The 27,650-nt window shown below is 34.5% G+C and overlaps 1 protein-coding gene across 6 annotated transcripts in view; it reads left to right on the forward strand.

The window, feature by feature from the left end:
* ANKRD17 (ankyrin repeat domain 17) overlaps positions 1–27,650 on the forward strand; it is a 158,897-nt gene that overhangs the window by 6,495 nt on the left and 124,752 nt on the right. The window contains exon 1 of one of the 6 annotated variants that reach the window (XM_012744850.2): positions 12,565–27,551. The exons of 4 other annotated variants lie outside the window; for them this stretch is intronic. In XM_012744850.2, the coding sequence (XP_012600304.1) occupies positions 27,498–27,551 (54 nt within the window). In that variant the 5' untranslated portion in view covers positions 12,565–27,497. Of the gene's footprint in view, positions 1–12,564; positions 27,552–27,650 lie in introns of those variants that run through there. One more of the 6 variants, XM_012744865.3, reaches the window with a different exon arrangement.

The following is a 27,650-nucleotide window of genomic DNA, read 5'->3' on the forward strand; positions in this document are numbered from 1 at the left end:
GAGTCCAAGATTGAGCTGTTCTTTCTGGTAACCCAGCCCTAATCTTCATATTTTGCCCTTGAAGTGATGAAGTACTTTATATCTAGTGCGTTATGGACTGTTCAGATCTAAAGGCTGAAACCTTGTCTTACTCATCTTTACGTCTTTTAGAGTAGAGTATCCTGTGTTGTGCAAGTCTTTGCATCTTACCTCTGCTAGGTTTTTATGAAGTCTGATCTCTGAAGTAGGAATATTTCACAAGTATTTCTTTATTAGCCACTTACTCTGGGAAATATTGGGGACCTCAAGTCTTAAAGTAACAGAACTTGGTTGCAGCTATTTACAGTGGATGTCTATGAGATGTTTTAATTGGACTCTAATTCTGAGTTTAGTCATTATTAACCTCACCAACTTAATTGGAGTTAGTATTCAAAGCAGCACATTTTGACTCCGAGAACTTTGCTAGACTTTTTGTTAGACTGCTTTTACTGGCGTCCGATTATGCCATTCATTTAATTAGGGAAACAATTTTTAGGTCCTTGAGGCAGTGTAGTTGCATTTATGACAGTTTATCTGAATTTTTATAAAAATAGTTTAGTGGGCTGGAAAATGTGTCTGTAATGAAGATCTTTATAAGTTTTGCATACTTGACCACAGATGAAAAGGAATTCTCACTTCACACTTTAAGTGAAGTCTGCTGATACCAGTTAAGTTTTTGTTAGGACCAATAGGAGGCACCAATATCCATGGTGTAACCTATCCCAAACCTTTCAGTTTTCGTCTTTTCAAAAGAGCAAGTCATTAGGGAATTGAAAAGTGGTGGGTACCTATGAATACTCTTCCAGTTCCTGGAACTTTACCTGTCAGAGTTATGCCCATACATTTGCTGCCCTGGAGCAAAATTCCCTTCTTGACTTAGGGTGCTTCACTTTTTAACATTTTTTTTTTTGTCTTTAGAACTTAATGAATCATGAAAGGAAGTATAATTGTTGAGCAATATAAGTGTCATTTTTAACATGATTTATAATTTGGGGTTTTAATTATTGAAAAGGGAAATATTGGATTTTATTTTCCTCAAGAATGCTGTGAATTTTCAAATTAATACAGATGTAATTGAAAGCATAATTTAGGTTGCCTTCTGTCTTCCTACAAATTTCATAAACGTTACATGATCTTTTAAAAGCGTTGATTTTCTAAGTTTCCTTCTGAGTAAGACTAGAGGTAAAAGGGTTGGGAGAAAGAAATGTAAAGATTTTACATTTAAAAGATCAGAGTACTTTAGGAATTACCGTTGGAGCCAATATTATTAAATATTCACTGTCTTTATAAACAATTTTGATATATGGTGAAATCTTTCAAAGCCTGCAGACAGATAATTGTGCTGACGAGAGTGGACAACAGGATTATTGAGAATAAATTGAAAAATGTTAAATAGGTTTTTATGAGTTGGGGTAACAAAGGTGCTATTTTGGGTAAATGGTCTGAAACATAGCATGCTTTTTTCATAAGCTTAGCATACTGTTGGGTGAGGTTAAATAAGGTATTGTAGATAACCAAAATCATAATTCTTATTTTAAATAATACTATGATACATCTGCACAAAACAGATTATATATATTTCTGGCTGCTCTACCATGAAAGTGATGACTAAAACAAGGGAAGGTCTAGAGAGGGATAGTTTAAAAATGATTGGAGGGTTAGGGATGGAATCCATGATTAAGGAGGATTATAGATTTTACTTAATTATATTCTTATTGCTTGTTACTTAATGTTCCAATTAACCAGTTACTGAAACTGAATTATAACATGGAGAAAATTGTGAGGTGTACCAGATAGTGTTATTTCAATTTTGAAAATAAGTAAACTCCTTTTTTATTTCTTGAGATTATTTGAAAGTACAGACTAGACATTGCATATTTATAGAATGAGCCTATAACTGTGCATCTTTAGCAGTGAATTAATTGGTTAAAAAATGTTTGATTGAAAACTGTTTCCAAGGGATCTTTGGAAAGATTGGTTCTGTTTTGAATTTGGAATAAATATACATTAACATGGGCATTTCTTTTCCTTTCTGTCTTTCCTGTCACCCTAAATTTGAAACCTGAGAAGAAAAGGAAGTCCTCCTGTTTTGTGTTTTACCAGGTCCATTTCCAGTTCAGTCTCTTTCTTTCTATGCCCTGTTTCCATCTTATTTTTTGTATGGAACTAATAATGAAAATAGTGTTTCAAAGCCTCTCATGTAGCTCTTAATAGTGGGAGATGAAGTGTAGGAGTAAATTATTTTATATGCCAAACATTTATTGAGTATCTGCTATGTGTGTGGATGTTTTCATTACCTAATGATCTCAACCATTTCCTTCCCAGTGAATAGGAAAAAATTAGCCATATTTAAAATCACAGCTGTATGTGTTAAACATATGTGAGTTAAATGAATTTATACATGCTGTACTTAGTAAAATTTACATATGTGGAAACTTAGCACTGTGATAGAATTCAGTTTTCTGTTATGAGTTTTAGCTGATAGCTATCAATCACTATTAGTGATATTCTTTGAATTAAATTTATTTAAGGAGCATTATTGAGACAGTAAAAGCACCTAGGGATTATGAGTGATTTGAAGAAACTGAGACATTATTCCTAAATTAATAAAAAAATTAAATCTTGTTTATATAAAACTAATAATAACTTAAAACTGTGAAGATGATTTTAATCCTGTGTAAGTCCTGTACTTTATTTGGAGGTCTATGTTAGTTTTTTATTTAACTGTGTACCTTAGAATTATAGGGATCATTTTGTTTCTGTTTTGAATATTAGGAAGGTAGACTTCACATGTTTATGTGTATCTCTTGGAATACTCAGCGGGTTTTGATATTTTGTTTCTGGTTTTTTTTTTAGATGAGGTTTGTATATGTCATTTTTCCAGAGTGTCCTTGACAACCAAATTACACTAAAGAGTCATCCATTCTAATTTTACTCTGAAGATTTTATAGTAAGAAAAGAGATATCTATATCAGTATACTTGTGATTACTGCAGGTAGAGATCTGTTAATATATGAGAAATTGAATTACAGGACAGTGTAGGGTGAAAAATACCTTTTAAATGAGATTTTAAATTAAATGTTATTCATTAATTAAATATTATACCTATTCAAAAAGATCTTAAGAATACAAAAATCATCTATGATCCTGTTCTCCAGAATTAATCATTACCTGAAATCTGTCATTTCATTTATTTCCTTGTATATTAATCAAATTATCTTTCATGAAGAATAGAGCTGTCACTTACTAAAAGTTTTATTGATATATCATTTGAAAGAGATGAGTCTTCAGATGATGATTATATATTTAACTATAAAAACTAATGAATGTATTCATACTTATTTTAAAAAGTCTTCTAATACATAGGGGGTTCTATCCCATTTTTCAGAGTAAATGCTGCTAACAGCTTGGTATATATCAAATATTTCAGTTTCTTTGTGAGGCAGTGTGTGTGTGTGTGTGTGTGTGTGTGTGGTATGTGTGTCTGATAGAGTACTTTAGAATTTGCCACATTGTTCTCATTTTCTTTTGAATGTTCCATAATATGAATGTTCATAATTTGTGTACTCTTTTATGTTGTAGACATTTAGATTATTTTCACTGCATTGCTATTACAAATATACACTGAAGTGAACATCCTTTTACAGTTATTTTTGAGTACAAAAATATTTCTTTGAGATGGATTCCTGGAAATGGAATTAGTGGGCCAGAGGGTATGCACATGTTAAATTTGATAAGTACTCCCAAGTTTTATTTCCATCAACAGTGTTAGAGAATGCCCCTGGATGTGATCAATTTTCTTAGTTTTAAAGATCTGTTAAATAAAAAATGGTGTTTTGTTTTCATTTTCCTGATTACTATCAACATTGAGTAATATCTTTATTTTTTATTTGGATTTCTTTTGAAAAAAATTTTTTTATCCCTTTACCTATTATTCTGTTGGGATTGTCTTTTTCTTAGTGATTGGTGCTATTTATTTTTATGGGAATTAATCCTTTATGGTGTTATTTGTTACACATATTGTCTGTTTACATTGTTTTCACAATGTAGAAAGCATTTTATTTTTGTTTAGTAAAATGTGTTGTTCTTTTATGACTTCTGGATATCTTCCTCACCTCAGTATTTTAAAATTCTTAGAAATTTTCTTTTGACCCATCTGTCCTTTGTTTTCCAAAGATACATGAATCTCTTTTTGGATATTGTATTTAATTGTTGCATCCATTTCTTATTTACTCTTTCAGTAGCAGTTGACCAATTCTCGTTGCTTAAAAAGTACTCCTCTCTTTGTTTACATAATACCACCTTCTCCTGTTTCTACCTTACCGGCTTCTTTTTGGTTGTCCTGCTTCTTCCTACCCCCCTCAGTGTATATCCTTTGATTATTTACCTTATTGCTCAGTCCTGAACCCTTTTCTGTCTTGTCTCACTTCTTAAGTAATTTTATTTATTGGCTTGTTGTATGTCTCTATGCTTGTGACTCTCAAGTTTACTTCTACAATCTAAACTTTTCTTCTTGAGCATTAGACCTACCCTTTTGGGCACCCAACATTTGTGCAAACCTTCATTCCAACACATATTCCTCAAGAGAATCAATTAAAAGTCCCATTCAATTACTACATATAGCTAAAAGTGGAAAATATTTACATAATGCCTTTCCTCATCAGTCCAGTAATCTATAAAATAATGAGCAATTTATCTCTTCCTCTTTTTTTCCCAACCCATTGTATACCAGTGAGTAGGAATAGGATAATTATAATAAAAGCTCTTTTAGAGAAAGGAAGAATAGAAATTACACAGTGGTCATTGGTCCATATTGATAATGAAGTCCTTCTGGGAAGGAGTTGGGAAGGAGCTGCCATGGCCACTGTGTAAGTTCCTCAGTCAGTTCAACTGATTTTGCTGTATGGGAGGAATGATCGTTTCACTGTATCCTGGGCTTTGTTCTTTAGATCATTTTTTCTTGTTTTCTTTCTTGGCTGTATCTGAAGTAGTAGGTATTGGGGAGTATGATATCCCTAGGAACTGCACAACCTTTATAGCCCCTCTACCAGTGGTATAGATTTGAGGCCTGCAGGGTTAAAGTTCAATCTTAAGATTTTTAGGCCACTGATGTAGTTTGGTGATAAAACTCTTTCAAAAATTTAATAGACTTTGATTTTGTTTTCTTTAAATTAGGAACATGCAACATTAACTGTAGCAAAAGATCTCCTTTAGTCATAGTTTTTGAAACCTGTTGATTCTCTTTCTTATTGGTTTCTGTGCTAGGCCTGTTTATCTCTCCCTTGTTTCCTGGCTATATCGAGGGCATCTGAAATAGTATACAGTCTTGGATGATGTGTTGGTCAGGGTTTAACCAGAGAAGCAGAACAAGTAGGGGATTGATATATGATTGATTGATAGATATGTTTTAAGAGATTTATTGTGAGAAATTGAATTCCGTGATTTATGAGGTCTGGCTAAGCAAGTCTGAAATCTGTACAGCAGGCAGGCAGTTAGGGAGGAAATACCTTGGGCAGGCTGGACTTAAGCTGAAGCTATTCTCTTTCCACAGGCAGTCAGGAAAGGAAGATCTAGTGAAGAGAGAACAATTAGAGACTCAGCTGCTGTTTGGAGTTTTATTTGCTGGGAAGAGCCTGATCTCTTCTTAAGCACTAACTTGACTAGTTCAGACTCACTAATGATCTCTGTAATTTGAAGTCAGCTGATTAGAGACTGTAATTATATTTATAAAATCCATTCATAGCAGCACATAGATTAGTATTTGATTGAATAACTGAGAGAAGGTATTTTGCACTACAAAATGGCTGCTGGCCTGCCTTCTTATTTCATTTAGCCTAATGAAGTTGACATAGCAGAAACCATCACAGGTGGGAAAGCAACACTTTTTATTTTTTTAAATTAACCCCACAGTCCCCTGAAAAGCAACTCTTAACCTGATCTTTGCTACTAGCTGGCAAAGAATCTTTGAGATTACAAAGTTATCTCCTCGGATTCAGAGCGCAGAAGCAGCTGCTTTCTAGCCTGAGAGGCCCCAAATTACTAAACTATCGTAGGTTGGGGTTTGCAGGAGAGCTTCTCTTAGTAGTTTTCATGTCTGTCTCTGCTTGCAAATTGCCTTATTTGTAGCTGAACTGATCTTTCTGATCTTTAAATAGCCAGCAGGCACCAATGTTCTGAGTTTTTCTAACTGCTTTTCCCAGAGATACCGACTTGGTGTAAGGCATGTGGTGTGCCCTCCCTACTATTACAGGCAAGACTTTTAGTAAATGTTTATAACTACATAACAGGAATCAATAGCTCTCTAGTCTGATATATGTTTCCTTACTTCCTGTCCTCTAAGAAGCTGTATTAGAATTTTTAGGAGTTTGTTATGGTAGCATGTCACTTCTAATTAACTGTATTAATTAAGGTATTGAATGAGTGGTTTGAGCAAAGAGATTCCAAAACATATGTAGTTTAGGCAAGACAGAAGTTTTTTTCTCTTTCATGTGCTACTCCAGTGGTAGCCTTTCAGGTTGTTCCTAGTTCTTGCAGCCTTATTGCTACACCATCACTTAACACGTAAGTGTTAGCACTACGCCAACACTTAACTATGCCAACACTGTGATGTCCTACATGTAGCCACTAGCTACTGAGCCCTGAAAATATGGCAAGTGCATCTGAGGATCTGAATTTTTAATGTTATTTACTCTTAATTTAATTTAAATAATCACATCTAGCTAGTGGTTATCATATTGGAGAGTAGAGATATAGAACATTTGTATCATCACAGAAAGTTTTATTGGACAGCTCTGCCTTGTAGTGTTGACTTCATCTATAAGGTCTTATGTAGCTCATCAGTATTATGTCCATGTTTCAGCCTGTTACAGGCTGCATTGTGTACCTCAACATAGACATATCAAAGCCCTAACCCCAAGTACCTCAGCATGTTACTACATTTGGAGATAAGGCCTTTAAATCATATAGGTAGCCTCTAATCCAATCTGACTAGTGTCCCTATATAGGAAGAGGAAATTTGATCACAGAAAGAACACCAGGAATGCATGTACACAGAAAAGACCATGTAAGGATATAGCGAGAAGGTGGCAGGCTGCAACCCAAGGAGAGAAGCCTCTGGAGAAACTAAATCTGCCGACACCCTGATCTGGGACTTTGAGCCTCAGGAACTATGAGGAAATAAATGTTGTTTAAATCACCCAGTCTGTGGGATTTTGTCATGGCAGCCCTAGTAAACTAATGTATAGCCCATGAGAAATAGGAAACATAAAGGTGAGAGTAGATAGCTTCCTTTTAAGGAATTGACCAGGGAGTTGCAAACATGATTTTCTGTTATATACCATTGTTCACAACTTAGTTATGCCATCATACCTAGGACTTAGCTCTTCCTGCGTAGCCATATACCCAGATAAAACTTGTGGAGAAGTGGTTTTTTACTAAAAGAAGGAGAATGTGGTTATTGGGGGGTAATTATTGTCTTATACTAATATAATTCTAGGATTACATTGTCCTCATGGCTAGCAATACTAGAGAAAAAGCCATTCCTGGTTCCTGAAATGATCTTTTGGCCTAGTTTTTGTTATGTGTCCATTCTTGAACCAGCCACTGTCTGTCACTAAGGAAAAAGATGCTTTGTTTGGGACTAGTTGTTGTTTTTCCACCCTGTGCAGGAGGTGGACTAGGAGAGGCCCAATTCTACCTGAGCCTCACAGAATGGTTTCCCAAACAGAGAGAGGGTTTCTGTTGCCAAAAAGGTGTGGTGGGAGAGTGAGAAGGGAATGGATAGTGGATGTAATACCTACAAAGTATACCTTCAGTCTTTCTATCTCTACTACCATCACTCTAGCCCTGGCTATTTCTTGGACTTCATAGTTGCTTAATTTTCTTTCGTAGCTTTTGTCTCCCCCCATACTTTGTTCATTCTTCATGTAGCAACTAGGCTAATCTTTCTGAAATGTAAGTCATTATATGCTCCTTGAACACAATCCAAACTCCTAACTTGGCCTGTAAGACTTTGCATGGCTGCTCCTTATTATTCTAGCCCTTCCAGTTCATTCACAGTCCTCTCGTCATACTGATTTTTCTGTTCTCAGAACATGCAGACTTCCTGGCTTGGGGTCTTTTTACTTTACTCCTAGTGTGTCCTGCCTCTGGTTCTTTGTTCTTTCTCATCCTTTAGGTTTCAGCTTAGATATTTTACCCTGTCTATGGATTGCTGGAAGAAATTTTCTCCCACTATATCTCCTTCTCCTACCTCCCTTTCAGTTTTCTGCCTGTAACTGTGTAAGTTGCACTGAGGTGAGAAATAGGAGCCCTCTTAGTCTTTCACCAAGCTTTTTTAGTATTAAATACTTCAGTGACTTCTTTCGTCTCTTTCTTACCACTTAGGAGGGCGTTTGGGGGAGTCAGTGAGGGAATTGGAGTGTTTAACACTCCCAAATTCCTAATAGTCATTTGCTTATTTCTTTTTCCTTTTTTAAAAAAATTTTTCTATTGAGGTAAAATGTACATATAATTTACTATTTTTATCATTCATTTGATGATTTTTGTACCTACATCAATTTTAGTTATTATTTGTTGAACCTTATGAAATTGCTGTTATAAGTCAGAAGTCATCAAATATCTTTGATTTCAGATGATTTGACCTATTATGTTAGCATGCTTTGATATCTTCAAAGGCAACTCTCCCTCATTGAGCTTCTTTGTCAAGAGTTCTGTATATTGTATATTGAACTTGTCAGATGTGCTTCAGAATCATTTTTTTGTAAACTGTCATAAAATACTCTCACTGATATTTTGGTAGTCTGTACATTGAAATTTAGATTAATTTGAGGTAGAAATAGGCATATAATACTGAATATTACCATTCAGAAACTTGGTGTGCCTCTGTGTTTTCAGGCCTTTCATCTGTCTTTAATAAAATTTTATATTTTCATATAGGCTTTGTACATTTCTTATGGAGTTTATTGAGATTATTTTATAGTCCTTATTGCTATCATGAATGGTATCCTTTATTCCATTATACTTTCTAATTAGTTATTGTTGGAGTATAGGAACCTATTGATTTTGGTATTTTGAACTTGTATATGGCCACTAAACTGAATTCTTTTATTAAGTCAGTTTTTTCTGTTGAGTTTTCTGAATCTATTCATATTGTGAAATGTAATCATAGATTTCCTAATATTAAGCTGTGTTTGGAATACTTGGTATGATGAAATATTATTTGAACACTGTTGGATTTGCTTTTGTTAACATTTTAATTTATATTTTCTGTGAAAATTATCTATTTGATGTTAGATTTTCAAATTTGTTTGAAGAAACTGAAAATATTTCTTTCCTTACATTAGTCTTTTAAAGATTTCTGTTGTACAGATTCAATTTATGTGTATCTTCTTTGCTCTCAATCTTGTATGTTGTGGTTTTAACCATATTTGCCACTGAGATGTTAGAAGTTTGATCAAGTGCTTTTTTTGACCTCTGTATAGTTTAGTACTTTTTAAAAAGTGGCTTAAGTAATTTAGTGCCTACCTCTTTTTTTTTAATAATAACTTTAAACATTTTTTAAATTGTGGTAAACGACACAGAAAATTTACTGTCTTAACCATTTGTGAGTGTATAGTTCAGTAGTGTTAAGTATATTCACTGTATTGTACACCAAATTTCCAGAGCTTTTTCAACTTGCAAAACTGAAATTCTACACCTATTGAACAACCTCACATTTCTCCTTCCTCCTAAGCCCCTGGTAACCACCATGCTACTTTCTGTTTCTATTACTTTGTCTGCCTCATGTAAGTGGAACCATACAGTATTTGTCTTTTTTGACTGTCTTGTTTGAATTAACATAATGTTCTCAAGGTTCATCTATGTTGTAGCATGTGACAGGATTTCCTTTTTAAAGCTAAATAATGTTCTGTTATATGTATATATTACAACTTTGTTCATCAGCTGATGAACAATTGGGTTGTTCCATCTCTTCCATCTCTTGGCGATTGTGCCTCTTAGTTTTTACATTTAATTCATTTATTTCCAGTGTAAATGGGTTCATGAAGGAAAATAGGAACTTAATCTTTTTTTTTTTTTCTTTTTAAAAATTTCCTCACACTTGTGATTTTAGCACTTCGGGAGGCTGAGACAGAAGGATCCCTTGAGCCCAGGAATTTGAGGCTGCAGTGAGCTATGATTGTGACATTGCACTCCAGCCTGGGTGAGAGAATGAGACCCTGTCTCCAAAAAAAAATAAATAAATAAAAAAAATTTTACAAGTTTTCACACACAAGAGTTGAGGAACCTATTTCCAAGTAGTTAATCAGTTGATGTAGCTGTTTCATAACCTATCCTTTCCCACTCTTTGAAGTTCTGTCTTTATTTCATATATGTATACAACAGAACAATAAATTGCTCAGAAGTACATCTGCTTAGTATGTAAATCTTTATATGTACTGAATTTGTATAAGCTGAAGGTCGACATACTAAAATTGGTTGTATTAAGCCGTTTTCTGTGTTACTTGATAAGTAGCTGACATCTGTGTAGGGTTTTATGGCTAACAAAGTAATTTTACATATTTTTTCATTTAATCCAGTCAGTGATCTTTTGAAGCAGTCTTTTTTTTTTCTGCTATCTCTTAAGCCTCTAAACAGGCTTTGCTTCTTTCCTTCATCCCTCCCTTACACATTTCTAGTAATGAAGTAAAAGTGCTTTTCTGAAGAAGATAAGAGCAGCACTGGCATCTATATAGTGTTCTTAATGATTTGTGTGATGTTGTTAGTTTTATCTAGACTGTCTTTGGACTTGAAAATCTCCATACGTTATTACTGCAGGGCCTATAAACTGAATGTCTTACAGTTCTCTTGCACTATCCTTCCAATGTTTTTGAAACCAAGGAACTAACAAATTTCACTGTTTATATATTTCAAATGAAGTAGGAATGATATAAAACTTACGTAGTTGCTGTTCAGGAAATGCCAAAATAGAAGAGCCTTTATAAGATATACGGTAGATAAGTTTAATTCTGTTGAGGTGATAATATCTTTTAAATTGAACTTGTCCTAATGTTTGTACCAATGATATTAAAAGCTCTGAGTAGCATTTTATTTTTATTTATTTAATTTTTTATATTGGAGGAATCCTTTTCTTTTTCTTTTTAAAAATTTTTTATGTTTAATTATGGGTATATAATAGTTGTATATATTTATAAGGGTACATGTGATTTTTTGATATAAGACTACAATGTGTATTAAATCAAGGTAATTGGGGCATCCATCACCTCAGGGATTTATCATTTCTTTGTGTTATGAACACTCCAGTTCCACTCTTTCATCTATTTTAAAGTATACCCTAACTTATGGTTGATTATAGTCACTTTGTTGTGCTATCAAGTATTGCTCATTCTATCTATCTAATTGTATTTTTGCACCTATTAACCATCTTCAATTTATCCTCTCCTTCCCACTACCCTCCCCAACCTCTGGTAAACACCATTCTCCTCTCTATCTTCATGAGATCAATTGTTTTAATATTTAGCTCCTACATAAGACTGAGAACATGTGAAATTTGTCTTTCTGTGTTTGGCTTATTTCACTTAACATAGTATTCTCCAGTTCCATTCATGTTGTTGCAAATGGCAGGATTTCATCCTTTTTGACAGCTGGAATACTCAGTTGTGTATATGTGCCACAATTTCTTTATCCATTCATCTGTTGTTGGACACTTAGGTTGATTTCAAATCTTGGCTATTGTGAATAGTGCTGCAGTAAACATGGGAGTGCAAATATCTTTTTGATGTACTGATTGTCCTTTTGGATATATACTTAGCAGTGGGATTGCTGGGTAATATGGTAGTTCTATTTTTAGTTTTTTGAGAAACCTCTGTATTGTTCTCCATAGTGGTTGTACTAATTTACATTCCAGCAACAGTGTACAAAGGGTTCCCCTTTCTCCACCTCTTTGCCTGCATTAGTTATTGCCTGTCTTTTTGATAAAAGCCATTTTAATTGGGATTAGATGATATCTCATTGTAGTTGTGATTTGCATTTCTCTGGTGACTAATGATCTTGAACAATTTTTCATATACCTGTTGGCTACTTGTATGTCTTCTTTTGCAAAATGTCTTTTCAGGTCCTTTGCCCATTTTTTTAATCACATTATTTTATTTTTTCCTGTTGAGTTGTTGGAGCTTCTTATATATTCTAGTTGTTAATCCCTTGTTAAATGGTTAGTTTGCCAATATTTCCCCCTATTCTGTAGGTTATTTATTCACTTTGTTGATTGTTTCCTTTTCTGTGCAGAAGCTTTTTAGCGTGACGTGATCCCATTTGTCCAATTTTGCTTTGTTTGTCTGTGCTTTGGAGATATTACTCAAGAAGTCCTTGCCCAGACCAATGTCCTGAAGCATTTCTCCAATGTTTTCTTTTAGTAGTTTCATAGTTTGAGATCTTAGATTTATGTCTTTAATCCATTTTTATTTGATTTTTGTGTATGGTGAGAGGTAAGAGTCTAGATTTATTCTTTTTTTTTTTTTTTTTTTTTTTTTTGAGACAGAGTCTTGCTTTGTTGCCCAGGCTAGAGTGAGTACCATGGCATCAGCCTAGCTCATAGCAACCTCAAACTCCTGGGCTCAAGCAATTCTGCTGCCTCAGTCTCCCAAGTAGCTGGGACTACAGGCATGCGCCACCATGCCCAGCTAATTTTTTCTAAATACATTAGTTGGCCAATTAATTTGTTTCTGTTTATAGTAGAGACGGGGGTCTCGCTCTTGCCCAGGCTAGTTTCCAACTCCTGACCTGGAGCAATCCGCCCGCCTCGGCCTCCCAGAGTGCTAGGATTACAGGCGTGAGCCACTGCGCCCGGCCAAGTCTGGATTTATTCTTCTACATATGGATATGTAGAAGTTTTCCTAGCACCATTTATAGAAGAGACTGTCCTTTCCCCAATGTATGTTTTTGGCAACTTTGTCAAAGATAAGTTCACTATAGATATGGAGATTTGCTTCTGAGTTCTCTATTGTGTTCCATTGGTCTGTATGTCTGTTTTTATGCTAGTACCATGCTGTTTTGGTTACTAAAGTGCTGTAGTAAAATTTGAAGTCAGACAATATGATTCCATATGATGGCGGAATCTCAAAGGGAGATTGCCTTTATTTCTGTTTTATTAAAATTCATTTTAATTTTTCCTGTTTTATTAAATCATATAGTAAATGTAATCTGTAAAAATTTAAACAATAGAGGAAGATAACAGATAAGAGTTGAAAATCTTTCTTTTATATCCCAAGGTGTGAATTTTTTTGCCCTTTTCTCTGCATTTTCATGTACATATACACATATATATTTATATAAACAAGTTTTTGTTTTACACAAATGAGAGCATTGTAAAAAATATTGTCTGAAACTTTCTTTTTAAATTAATAGTGCATCATAGACTTTTTGTGTGAACACACATCTTATTCCTTTTAATGACCGTATTTCCTTGTCAGGTATCAAGAGTTAATTGTTCTCTAATTTATGGAAATTTTGGTTGTATCTGATGTTTTGCCATTACAAACAATGCTGTAGTGGACTCTTTTTGATAGATATCTGTGTATATATGTTTCTGTATTATTGTAGGGTATACTCCAGTGGTCAAAGTGCTAGACTAAGGTACATGGATCTGTTTCTGTAACTGCCATTTTATTGTGTCAACATCATATTTTTTTAAACTACGGTGGTTTTGTAATGGTATAGGATCTGCTAGGTCAAATGTCAGCTTTCAAGCTCTATTCATTCTGTTCTCTCTGGATTTCCCTCTCTATTGACTGCTAAACGACCATATCAAACATCACTTCTTCTCTAAAGGTTTTCAAAATACCTAGCATGTTGAATAATTTAATCCCAGTAATATTTTAGTAAATGTTCACTATGCCATAGGTCTAATTGCTTTATATATATTGCACTGTGTTGATGTATATTATTTAATTTTTACAACTCTAAGGGGTACATAATATCCACATTTTGTAATTGAAAACAAATCAAGGCAAAGAATAAGTAACTTGATCAAGGTCACAATAAATGACGGAAATGGAATATAAATATGGGCAGTCTCACATCAAAGGCTGTTTTTTTAACCCTCATGCTTCACTGCCTCCTTACTACTCTTTATGGCCTCCCTAGTTAATTGCTCAATAAATGTGTTTTGTAAATTGTAGAGCTCACTACGCATTCCATCTTGCTTCTAAGTCCTCTATACAGATCTATGTGAATGACATCTTACTCTAATGTATGTGTAGTGACACATAACTAGTAGTAGTCCTGGAATATTTAGGAATTGGTTAAAACATTGGATTAATCTGGGGAGAGCCTCTCCCCCCAAAATACTTTATCTGAGTATAACTAGTTAATATTGCTCTGTTTATTTCATCTTCTTGTTTCCCTAAGCCCCGTCTTGGGGAAACTCATGTGATTGATCTTGAGATAATAGATTTCATAGACTGTGAGTAAATCAGTATGGTATTCTTCACCATTTCTGAAACATCAAATCAAAATACATATTTTATAGATGACTATGAAAGAAGTGACTACTATAAAAGTAAGTGCACAAAACATGAAGGGGAAGAAAAAAGCTGTTTTAGACCCTGCTAATACTCTTAATTCATGCTATTAGGTAAGTGTGACATATAAACTGAATCTCTCAGTCTCATAAAAGGAGCATGGTTGTACCTTCTTTTGGTGGAGGTTAGGTGAGATGATGTTTGTGAAAACATTTTTGAAATACAAGGATTTTCATAAATATTGGTTGTTAAAACTGAAGTATGAGTAAGAATGGAGCTTTGTGAAAATGTGATTACTAAGATAGCTGTTTTTTTTACTCTAATCCTATGACAGACTATAGCTATTGTGTTAATTTAGAAAAATATCTTATTTTCCTTCCCGATTCCATTTAATTTGATTATTTTATTGAATTTATAAATTTCCAATAAAACTTTTCAGTTGTAACTGTGCATGTGGCTTAATTATTTTAGGGGGAGCCAATATTAGCATAAGCTAAGAGGGTGGGATTCTGTCATAAAGAGTTCACACATAATAATTGTTTGAGTTAGATGCCCTTTAGATTATATTCTGGATTTATTAGATCTTTAGACTTTAAATAGAATATGTTCTTCAATTCCCCCAGCACTTAAAAATTTATAGTACTTTATCATATTGTTAATAAAGAGGGAGGTATAAGAGTACTGGGAAATGCATATCCCTTTCTGATTCTTATCTCCTTTTCTGGGAATGATAAAGCAAACCATATTCCCATGGCTTCTCTGTTGTAGGCTTAGCAGATAATACTGGAGTTCTAGATAAAATGGCAAAGTATCAAAGCAAGATTAGATCATGCTATTTGCTAAATCTTGGGACCTTTAAAACAGACCCCTAACCTGCTTTGTGTACTATTCTTTTACTTTTACTTTTTCTTCTTTTACCTTTACTTTTTCTTCTTTTCTTTTCTTACTGTGCCTCAACATAACCACCAAGTCCAAGATCTCTCCACCACTCTGCCCAGCTTTCTGGCTGCAACCTAAACTTCAGTACTCGTTCTCTTGGCCATATCCAAGTACTATAGTATGATTAAAATTGTGAATGTGCCTTAGTATGTGGGAGGTCATTTCATATGAGCAAGTTTTCATCTATTTTAGCCTTAATCACACCAGATCCTCCTGTCTTTTATGCCAAGACATAAAAAAATACATGCCTGTAATCCCAGCAGTTTGGGAGATAAGAAGATCACTTGAGACTAGGAGTTTGAGACCAGCCTGGGCAACACTGAGATCCTACCTCTATCAAAAATTTTAAAAAATTAGCCAGGCTTATAGTCTCATCTTTTCAGGAGGCTAAGGTGGGAGGCTGCTTGAGCCCAGAAGTTTGAGGTTACAGTGAGCTATGATCAGACCACTGCACTCTAGTATGCGTGACAGAGCAAGACCCTGTCTCTGAAAATTCAAAACAAAAACACAGGCTTGATATTATTGTAGCTTTTTGTCTTGTATGCGTGAGCAACTTTGTTTTATATCCCATAGATCTCAGAAGAAAGCTTTGCTTGGCAAGAGGACCCATTCATTGGCTTAGGCAACCTAAAATGTTAAGCTTCATACATCTTAATCAAATACTACGATCCTCCTGACCTCACTACCATAAGCAGAAGTTTTTCTGAAAATCTTAAAGGGCAATTAGGAAGAAGGGTCAGATTCCAATTTCGTTAAACCCCAGGCATGTGAGTAGCTCATAATTATTATGCTTTACAAAAAGTTACATTTAATTCTGAAATAACCCATAGTCCTTGTATTTCTTTTCTTACCAATATTTCTCCTGGAAAAAGCATGATATGGAAAGAATTTGAAATTGAGTTGGGCAACTTGCTTTTGAATCTTGCTTAGGTACTGTGTGATTTGGGGAAAGTTACTACTTCATTTTCTTCATGTCGGGGCTAATGATTTCTTTTTAACAGTTTTTATCTAAAGAATGGAAATAATCTACATAATCAGCACATTACACTGCCTTATATGTTGGAAGTATTCATTACTTATTTTGATATTTCTCTGTATTTAAGAATTCTTATATTCTGGAATAAAGTTTTTTTTCTTAGTCAGGAACAGTTTTCTTTACCTTTTTTAGGTCATGGACTTCAGTTAGATTCTGATGAAAACTGTAGACCTCTTCTGCCCCCAAATTTACTTAAATATATCATACAGCATTTTGTGAATTATTTCAGAAGGTTATAGAGTTCTTGAGGCATAGGTTCTTGAGGAATAAACCGTGCGATGTGAACCTTAGGTCAGGAGGACTGGATTTCATCTTTTATCCATCCAGGAGATCAGTGACCAACCATTTCCTTCTTCTGTCTTCAGAGAGGTTATTTGAATAATAATTGATTAGAAAATTTTAAATTAATACCAACCTTCTTTTCTTCCCTCTTTTTTGCTTTCTGAAACTATTGAAATCTTGATTCAGGAAAAAAATCAGTTAAGAGATAATTGGTTTTTATATCTGCTTTCTTTTTTACTTCCTAGGGAGGTGAAAAGTGTCATGGAAAGATGAGGCATACTTAATAAAGTTTGCAGCTATTTCCTCTTTGTATGTTTAACAAGCTTTAAAGCTATAACTTGATTTCTTCAGATTTATTTTACTATTATTGACCAAACTTAAAAAATATATATTTAGTTGACTCAGCACATTCCTTTAACTTCGTTTCTTCCCAGTTGTCCCACTGATATTGTTTAAAGATTGAATTAAGCCATAATTCTGAAAAGTGGGAACAGATGTTAAACTACCTTAAGAGTAGCAAAAAGGCCCTCATTATCTCTACAATTTTAGTGTGTGTACGCACATGTGCTCGTGTGTGTGTGTGTGTGTGTGTGTGTGTGTGTGTGTGTGTGTGTGTGTTGAGAGGCTTAATCTTAGGCAAATAGGTGGATCCGGACTTCAATAATGTGATCAGTACTGTTTCTCTCTCAACATATTTGGTCTCTTTTCTTCTGTATTAGCTTTATTTTCAGCCAGACAGACATGGCTGTCAGTCACAGGAGAAGGGGATGGGATATTCTAGCTAGGTGTAGGTCATGTGGCCACCCCTGTGGTGGCTGGGAAGAATCACCTCTACCTAAACCACATGGAATGTGTTCCCCACAAAAAGAAGGGTGATGATACTAGCAAAATGGGGCAGGGAAGGAAGCATGTTGAACAGTAAAATTACAGTTCACAGTCCACTACAGGTACCTTCAGAAGACCAGAAATTTTGAAGAAGATAGAAAGTTCATGGAATTGGATTGACAGCAAAATCCCAGAAGAAACTGGAACTCAAGATACCAGAGGTAAGCTCAGGTTTTCCTAGGGGAACCTCAGAATGGCTCCAGATTTGGAGTCAATAAATACGAAGAATGATAGTGGGTAGTTGGGTAATAATCAAGAATTTTCCCAAGAATTATTTTTCAAAGTAGTGAGTCAGTTGGGCCTCCTTTCTCCAGCTTAAACAGCTCTGATGCCTGACCGTAGGCCTAAAGTTTGAGAACTGTTCTTCTAAGAAAGTAGGCCAGTAGTTCAGTATGATATCCACTGAGGTGTTAGAACCTGAGAGAGAAGTAGAGACACTAAAACAGGGAAAAACAAATTTGTTTCTTCCCAGCCAGGCTGGCTTCCTATCAAGTACCTTTGTGGAGTGCCTGCTTATCCATATACCCTACCTGCTTAGATAGTACTGCTCTCCCATTTAAGGGTGAAGCTGCTTGAGGAAACAAACTCATACAGTCTCAGAGAAAGTCCACACTCTATATATTCTTTAAAGTAATCTTCCATTTGCTAATATAAACAGAGATAAATCAGACAATTAAGGAGAATCAAGAGGATGGAAGAGGATTAAGATGAATAAAAGAACACCCGACCTCAGATATAACTCAGAAGAATAAACTTCAAAGAAAAAATGTACTTAGTATTTCACTTAAGAATACATTGCAGTGACTAATTATAGCTTCATTGAAAAAGAGGCAGAGAAATAGAAACAGTTTTGAAAATTATAAAGAAAAATTTTAATGGATGGGCTAAAATAAAAATTTAGCAGGAATCAAGACTGAGTTGTTGATTTTGGAATTAAGAGAGGCACTATCTGCATATGTGAAGCAAAAAAAAAAATCTGGAATAAATTGAAGGAAAATTTATGAGGTATGGAAAACATATCACAAAGTTTCCGCATCCATAAATACGAGTTCTAAAAGCAGAGATCAGGAACCATGGGAAGGAGAGAATAATGAAAAAGATAATTGAAGAAAATTTTCTGAGCTGGAGAAAGATAATTGAAAGAGCCCATCTAGTACCAAGCAAGATGAATGGAGAGAGATCTACATCTAGACGCATCTGGTAAAGTTTCAGAACTCTAAGGATAAAAAGAAAACCCTAAAATTACTGCCAGGGAGAGGGAATAAAATACGGAAAATCAAATAACTGAGTTCTTACCAGTCATGCTGAATCCTTTGGGATAATGTAACAGTGACTTCACCATTGGAGGAAAATTGGATTTGGACCTACATTTTCTGTACCCAGCCACACTTGTCTGTCTTTTGAGGACAAGAACACTCTTTACACTTGGAAAAACTATGCACCCTATATGGAAATATTTGAGGTAGTATAACACAATGGAAAAGATAATCCAAGATAGAGGATATGGTGTTAGTGGGGGTCATGGGGAGGAGGTAGGAGGAAACTGATAGCTACAGTGGCCGTCTTGGGCCTTTAAAAAGACCTGAAGAACACTAGAAGGAAATTCAAGTTTTATTAGTCCAGAATACTTGAATATGTCCCCTTCAATCAGTAATGTCTACATGATGTAATATTACATGTTCTTCAGTAACTAGTATTTACATAATCACATTGTAAGTGCACAGAATTGATTTTTTGTTTTTAGAATCAACCTAGAAAATACATAAAATAGGCTTTATGATAATTATGGAATAGAATGCATTAAAACCTTTATAAAATAAAAGTAATAAAATCTATGAAATTAGGAGATAGGAGATGGAGGATAACAAAGACATGGCCAATGCTTATTTCTTTAGTGGACATTTAATTGATAACAAGCATATAAAATTGGTAAATCAGGAAACAGCCAGCCTGAGCATGAGTGAGATCCCATCTCTACAAAAAATAGAAAAATTAGCTGGGCATGGTGGTGTGGGCCTGTGGTCCCAGCTACTTGGGAGGCTGAGGCAGGAGAATCACTTGAGCCCAGGAGTTTGAGGTTGCAGTGAGATATGATGTCACTGCACTGTAGCCTCTGGTGACACAGCCAGAACTAGACTCTATCTTAAAGAAGAAAAAAAAACAAACCGAGAAAGGAAATGGCATTAAAGTTAAACTGGTAGCTGCACTAGAAGTCTATTAATTTAAGTATATTGCCATTTTGATGCAGGAGGGTAACAAAAAAAGACTTACTCATCTTGTGCCTTTGTAGCCTTTGAATTTCTTAAAAACCCTGAAGGCATGCATCACATTTATAATGTTAAAAAAATTGCTTATGTGTTGTATCTACCTACTTATAATAATACTGCTATTTATGAAGTGAATGCATTCCAAGGCGACATGCTTTTCAGAAACTATCTGAGGTGGAAATAGAGGACACATAGGAATTAATTCCAGGAAACTAGAAAGTTGCATAGAATACAAATGTGACTATTTTTATGTAGGGTGCATAATTATTTCTTGATTGGCTCACACTTGATTTTGAGTGTTAATTTCTGAGTCCTTTCCATGAAATCCGACAAACGCTTTTTAAAAAAAATGTTTATTTTGTGTAATTTGGAAATACAGGAAAATTATTCGTCCTTCTTCCCTCCAATGTCTCTAAATAAGATGACATTTTCTCTGATGTACTCATGCCCAGGATTAGAAAGCTGGTTTAGCCTTAAGGTGGAAGTCATGTGATCAAGGAGAGCCTACAGCTACTGGAGGCCGAGTGTATCTTCTAGAAAAGCTGGAAGAAGGAAGATGGAAATAGAAGTTGCCTTTCCCCCACCCTTCCTTCTAAAGATGAGGCTGATCTTATATACCTAGCCCTCCTATCTTTACTGAGGACCCTTTGTGTGTCTCCCTCAGATGATATTGTGAGTGAAAGAATTAATCTTATTGTGATGCCACTTCAATTTAAAGTCCGGTTGGCAGCCACTTTATGCTCTATATAGGTAATATGTTTTTTGAAAGCTTGGTTTTAGATCAGAAACATGATCTTTGGGTAAGTGGATTTCTAACTGTATATTTTTCAGATTTTATTTTTAAAAATACAAAATCTTAAGATATTATAAGCCTTTAAGGATTGAAAATATAAACTGCAAAAGACTTTCTAAGACCTAGGTATACTATCTATAATAATTCTACTTGATTGTGCATAGTTTTCTCAGCAAGTTGGAGTGCTGAAACATCAAGATATACAGATGCATAAACTAAAAATAACTTAATTATGAGAAATACTTTAAAATTAAGCATTTTACCGATGATTATGAGATTGTATGAGTAAGAATGGGACAGGTTTCTCAAGGATATGAAAACAAATACTAAGTATAAAATTATATTTGGTAGGTCAATTATACCTTTAAATATTTTGTAAGGTATTAGTTACTCAATGCCTAGCTTTTAAACAGTATGGCCTACCTTCACAAAGAGAAATTGGCATATATGTTCTTGAAGAGGATGGGAGTTGATAGGCTTTCTAAAAATATGTGACTCTAATAAGAAACTGGTGATGGAAGAGTTAAAAGATACAAATGTGGGTTACATTTTATTCTGTAATGCATACTAGTGAGATATTCACACATAGAGGTTGGTAAATACTGTCTTCTGTTTTCCTGTATTTATTTGATAGTAACCTATTATCTGAAATTTGGGGGTAAGTTGAAGGTAATTGTACCATTACTTCTTACATAGCTGAAATAGTTTTATGATGACCAAAGAGGTAGTTCACAGTTATATTGAATGAGATCAGTATTTCTTTATGTATATGGGTTCAAGGGTAGTTGTTAAGTCTTATCTGTATATCTACCTGGAGAACTTTGGAATGTCATAGTCTGTGCTCTGAGATTTTCTTCATGTGAAGGCCCCTAAAGGTCATCTGTCTGTGGTCAGCATCAGGTTAGTGGAATAGGAAATAGTGCCTGTTTTGCAGTTTCTGGCCTAGTCATTGGTGGATGGAGGCAATATGATTTAATACATTTCTTAATATATTGAATTATGAATTTAAAATGGTAATCTGATGGTATAGAGGGACTAAGATTGGACTAAAACAAGAGACTGAATGTATATTTCACAATATCCCAGGTAGTCTTTTGATACTTGAAATAATTGCTTGCAGGCAAACCATTCATGGTTTGTTATGACTAGATTAGGCTAGAAGTAAAGTGGTGATAGATGTCTTGAGACCAGTCTGAAGGGAGCTGTTTGTCAGGGACCCCAGACCATCAAGGTACCAGAGGAGGAGAACCAGTGACAATGGGATTTCATGTTTACTTGGGTAGTTTTTACATCTGGATTATTCTCCATGGCTTTGATACTATCATCAGTTACCAGGAGCTGTTTTCTTTAGTCCCTCAGAGTGGTAGAAATTGGTGACTCTAAAAAGTTGGCTTTGAATTTAAGCTCTTTACCTTGTAATTTTAACTTTTATCCCCAGATTCCCTTCTCCCCCCATTCTTGTGTGTTTGAATGTGTATGTGGTGTGTGGGCGTGTGTTTGTGTGGTGTGTGTATGTCTTTTTGTTGGTAGCTACCTGTTGTTTTGGATCAGAGGACAATTCATGTTTTGCTGATCACATCGAAAGTGCTTGTACCATCAGTATATTTAGCCTGTTTAAAAACAAAAGCACTAAAATATGTAATTTCTATTATATATGTATTTGTTTTTATTTTTATTCTGAAACGATTGTACAATACAGACACATTTGATGAGGGGTTTGAATGTGACCTAAAAACAATAAGTATTTTATCAGTGTTGTGTATATATAGAACCTATTGTGAAATACCAGAAAAAGAATGAATTCATGGTGTGACCTACCATGGGTAGAGACAACTAATGCAAATATCCAACAGACACAACTACTACTGGAGATGGAAAAGAGGATCACTGCTTTGTTTTTTTTACTTGGCTTAGTATGTTACTTACATTCGGACAAGACTACTTATATTCCATTCTGTACGTAGGACACATCTGGGTGAAATATTTTGTATTTTAAACATAATAGTTCTCTTCACTAAGTTGAATTTCAGGTTTTATTTATTATTTAGATTAGAGAAGAATGGAAAGGGACTAATCAAAGAAGAAAAAGAGTTATTGAGGGCTTTAATATTTAAACTTTGTCAAGAGTCAGTATTTAGTTCTAGATTGTAGACTTATAGAGGTGAACTAATTCTCTTTGCCATTCTATATCCAGTATGTAGTATAAACCCTGCCACCAAATAAGCACTCAGTAAATATTTGTATAAATGAATGATCAAAATGCTAATGATGATCTTTCAAAAATAAGTTTGCTAGAGCTTTTTATAGTATTAGCCTCAAGAAAAATTTTATTTAAGCAATTAAATATTTTTAAATATTCAAAATATTATAAAATAATACATGTTCTTTTCATATTTATAATATACTACTGGATGGCTTTTGCATTATTTTATTTACAAGGTTACAAATGTATATATCCTTAACTTTGGTTTGAGATTCCTTGAAAAGTGGAAATGATATGGAGCTAAGGATAAATCTGGTTACATGTTTTAAAACTGATGGTGATTTCAGATCTGTATTTTTAACAGACTTGTATCAATATATATGCATTTTGAGAGGTGAAATTGTTTCAGATTTTTTTCTAGTAGTTCTTATGTGGGTGGGTAAGACCATTACTTGTTCTACCACCAATTATCTGTCTTTGTTTTGTTTGAAAATGTGAATTTTGAAGTGTTGCCCTTTCTTAAATAGAAGAAAATATTTGGTGAGAATTGTTAGGTCTAGAGCTGAGAGAGAGTCACAGAAAGCCTCATGTGTAGCAAAATGCTGTTTATCTTGAGCATCTGGGTGCAGACTGGTGGAGGCGAAAACGTCCATGAGAGAAAAGGGGAGAGTCTTGGGTTTTATAGAGCGTTTCTTAGGTGGAGTAAGTAAGTGGGCTAGAATAGCCGCTTGTAATTCATTCAGAATAAAACTCCTTTACAAGGAAATTTTGATTAGAAAAAAGTTTTATGTGAGGGGAATAGACATCAGCAAAGTGTTAAGTCATGCAAAATGGGGTTGCTTGCTTATCAGCACATTGCTACTGTTTTTTTTTTTTTTTTAAGAGACAAGCTGGGGAGTACATTGGTGTGATCACAGCTCACTGTAACCTCAAACTCCTAGCTTCGGGCAATCTTCCTGCCTCAGCCTCCTGAATAGCTGGGACTACAAGGGCATATCACCACACGTGGCTAATTTTTAATGTTTTTGTAGAGACATGGTCTCCCTGTGTTGCTCAGGCTGGTCAAACTCCTGGCCTTAAATGATCCTTCTGCCTTAGCCTCCCAAAGGGCTGGGATTACAGTTGTGAGCCACCACGCTGGGCCTTGACATTTCTACGTATTTTTTATTTTGGCTTTCTTTTTTCTTGTTCAAGGAAACCAGTGCTGGTCCTAAATAAAATTGTAAATTGTGAATGATTCCATCATCCCCCAATCTAGGTATTTATTGAGCTTTTTCATCCTTTTCCTCCTATTTAATGAGGTGATCTCTTCCCTTTGGATATTTGAATCTCATTTCGGTCTATATTTTATGATTTTAAGTTATTTTATATGTTGGTTTAATTCGTTTGCAAAGCTTAGTATGTTAACTGCTATTTATACCTTTTTGGGGGGAGGACGGATTGGCAAAAAATGAAAAGCCTTGTGCTATTGAAATCCTCTTTTTTTTTGTTTTATTTTTTTGTAGAGACAGGATCTCACTGTGTTGCCCAGGCTAGTTGAACTCCTGGGCTCAAGTAGTCCTTCTCCTTCAGCTTTCCAAAGCAATTATAGACATGAGCTACTGTACTCAGCATGAAATTCATTATAGATAAATGGAAAGACAGGTTTTTTTGCCTATAAAATGAGGTTGAACGTGAAGGTGGCTCACTTTTAGGATGATGGGTCTTAAGATAGATGTGCTGTGAATCTCTTTTCACATCCTTTTGCCCACGGTATCCTGCTGTGGCATAGGTAATCATATTAACAAAAAGGACTAGAAAACAAAGTTAAGGAGAAAATAATTATTTTGCTATATAACAACAAATTACAGAAATTCTGAAATTTAGATTCTGTTTATATCAAATACTTCCAATATCTTATTTCAGTGACCTAAAGATACAGTCAAGGAATAAATGTTTTTGTCATCAGAAATTATTACAAGTAGTAGCAATAATTTAAAAGGGATTAGAATGCCTTACTGGGTATCAGATGATTCTTTTATTCATGCATTTGCTTATTTAATAGTAAAATACTTAAATGCCTGCTCTATGCCAGAGACTGCTGGCCCTGGGTGTGTATTGGCAAACATCAAGTGTTGCCGCCTTTCTTCTGGTGTATAAGAGAGACAGATGATAAGTGGTTTATAAACATACATAATTCTGCAGGCAGGCTATAGTCATATATTTATTAAAAACCTAACAGGAAGTATCAGAAAATATAAGAAAAGCACCCTGTAATCCTACAACAGAAGGAAAGGGGAGAGTGAATGATTTGATTGATTTGAGTCGTAAGGGGCCCCATTTCTTATCAAATAAAGGACTTGGAAAGCCTATTCTTGGTGTATGGGGAAAAAAAAGAACATAGGAATTTCTTGAACTCAAGCCTATTCTTGCTTGCTTACATTGGAGGAATATTTGTGAAAGGGAAACCTTGCTGATGACTTCTTAAGTCTGATGATGAGCAGTTTATTTGACCTGGAAGGCAGGAATGGTAAAAGCCAGTTTAATAGTTTTTGTTTAGGCCAGATCTCACAGTGGAAATTATTTTATTTGAGAAGCCTCCACATGTCAGGCATACCCATACATAAATGTAAACACTAGGTAAGGTCTAAGGGAAAACATTATGAAATCATTTTTTTTGCCATTAATTCCACATAACCTTTGGAGTCAGACAATTCTAGATTTGAATGTGTATCTGACCCTGCTATGTAATTGTGTGCCTTGTCTGACACTTGGTTCCTCATCTGTAAAATAAGAATAATATCACCTGGAGGGAGTATAGTAGATGGTTCCAGGGATTAATTCTGGAGCCAGTTTCCTAGGTTCTAATCTTAGCCCCTCAACTTAAATATTAATTAATATAGCATAACTCATAATCATTGGGCAAGTTGCTTAACCTCCTGTGCCCCAGTTTCCAGATATGTAAAATGGGAATAATAATAATACTTTTTGGGATTATTGTGAGAATTAAATGAGTTAATATATACAAAGTATTTAAAATGGCATATAGTAAGCAAAATATACTTATTAATATTATTTTTAAGTTATTGTGACATAGTTGGGTTGTTTTGAGGGTTAGATAACTATATATAAAAAAAATTCTCATATATTGCCTGGCATAGTAAATGTGCCTCCTATCAGAGACTCTCTAGTAGGTATTTATCTCATCTAATCAACATAAAGAAGAAACCTTATCTGCCTAGTTAACTGTACTTTGAACAGTTTCTTAATATTCCAAGTTGAACAAACATTACTCCATTTTGCAGATTAATAAATTGAGGCACAAGAGAACTCCAAAATGTCTTTCCACTAAAACAGGGCATCACTTTGAGGAGTACCAGTTGCAGTGTCGTTCACATCATCACTTCTCTAGTTTAGATTTGGCCATATGGGTTAATATGTCTATTAATTCCATCCATTTTTTTCTTGTTTTTTCCCCCTTTTAAAAATTTTCATCAGTTAGTTCAAGAAAATTGAGACTAGAAGAACTGTTCACTTAGAATTATTAGATTGATTAATCTGCACATTTGAGGGATCACTTCAAGTTCAGTTTGCATGGCACTCCTACAGGTGCAGGTAATTCCATTAATGCTACAGAGCATTAAACATTGTTCCTTTTCCAGTGCATTTTTCATATTCAAGATTGCATGAAGAAGAAATTTGACAATCTAATATATTTTCCTAAGAGGATCAATTACAACAATGAATATAGTATAAATTGGCTCTTGTGTTACTCACTTTATTTGCTGTTTGATGATCCAGATAGAGAGTCTCTAAATTTCATTTATCTGGAATATTTTAGTCTCTTGAACTATTTATGATAAGGGAAAAAACAGGCCATTTCTTTGGCTAGCAAATGAAGTTAAAAGCACTACTAGAAAATGAATAGACATAAAATGGTATGTTATGTCTTGCTTCAGTAATTGTAAATCATTTATTAAATCTTATTGTGATAGATATTTACAAACAGATTAGTTTATAGAAAACCAGTTTACCATTTCAAAAATGTACATAAGGATAATTATTTTTGATACCCTCGAGTCTTAACTATAATATGTATATTATATAATCCATTTGCCTGATGTAGCAAATTCCTAATTTGGCATTATCATGCTCCTTCTTTGCGTCTTTAATACAGCCATTAATCTCACTAAGGATAAATTGCTGCGTAACCCACTTCAACCTCTTTTGTTCAACCAGGAAGCCAGACATGTTAAATAGCTTTTTAAAAAATATGTAATTATTTCTTTTTTGCAATTTTAGGATTTTAAAATTTGAAATGGTAAAATAAGAGACTTTATTTTGTCTGTTGAAATTACTTGACAGAAGTTTGCTTTGGAATAGAGCTTCTGTATCTTTAAAAAATACACTGTGAGTCACCCCCTGCTCTTTTGGTAGATGCCTGGCTAGTGAACAGCTAAGCTGCTTTAGGCATGTAATAGAACATTCCATTTCCTGTTCCCTTGCTGACACAGAGGAGTGTTCCTGCTGGCAATGATCTAATCATAGTGCAGTAAGAAACATGGCAGTTTGATAAAACATGGTGGAGACAGCGGCTGAAATGGAAGCATATGTTCTAGAAGACATTCTTGAGGTAGGGCTAGGTTTGTAAATGAAATGAAAGTTGAAATCTGAACAAAGAAATCTTGTCTGCCGGAATTATTTTACAGATGAATAGATTAGAGGAGAGAGC

The sequence above is a fragment of the Microcebus murinus genome, chromosome 26 (genome assembly GCF_040939455.1).
Source record: "Microcebus murinus isolate Inina chromosome 26, M.murinus_Inina_mat1.0, whole genome shotgun sequence".
Taxonomy (NCBI): domain Eukaryota; kingdom Metazoa; phylum Chordata; class Mammalia; order Primates; family Cheirogaleidae; genus Microcebus; species Microcebus murinus.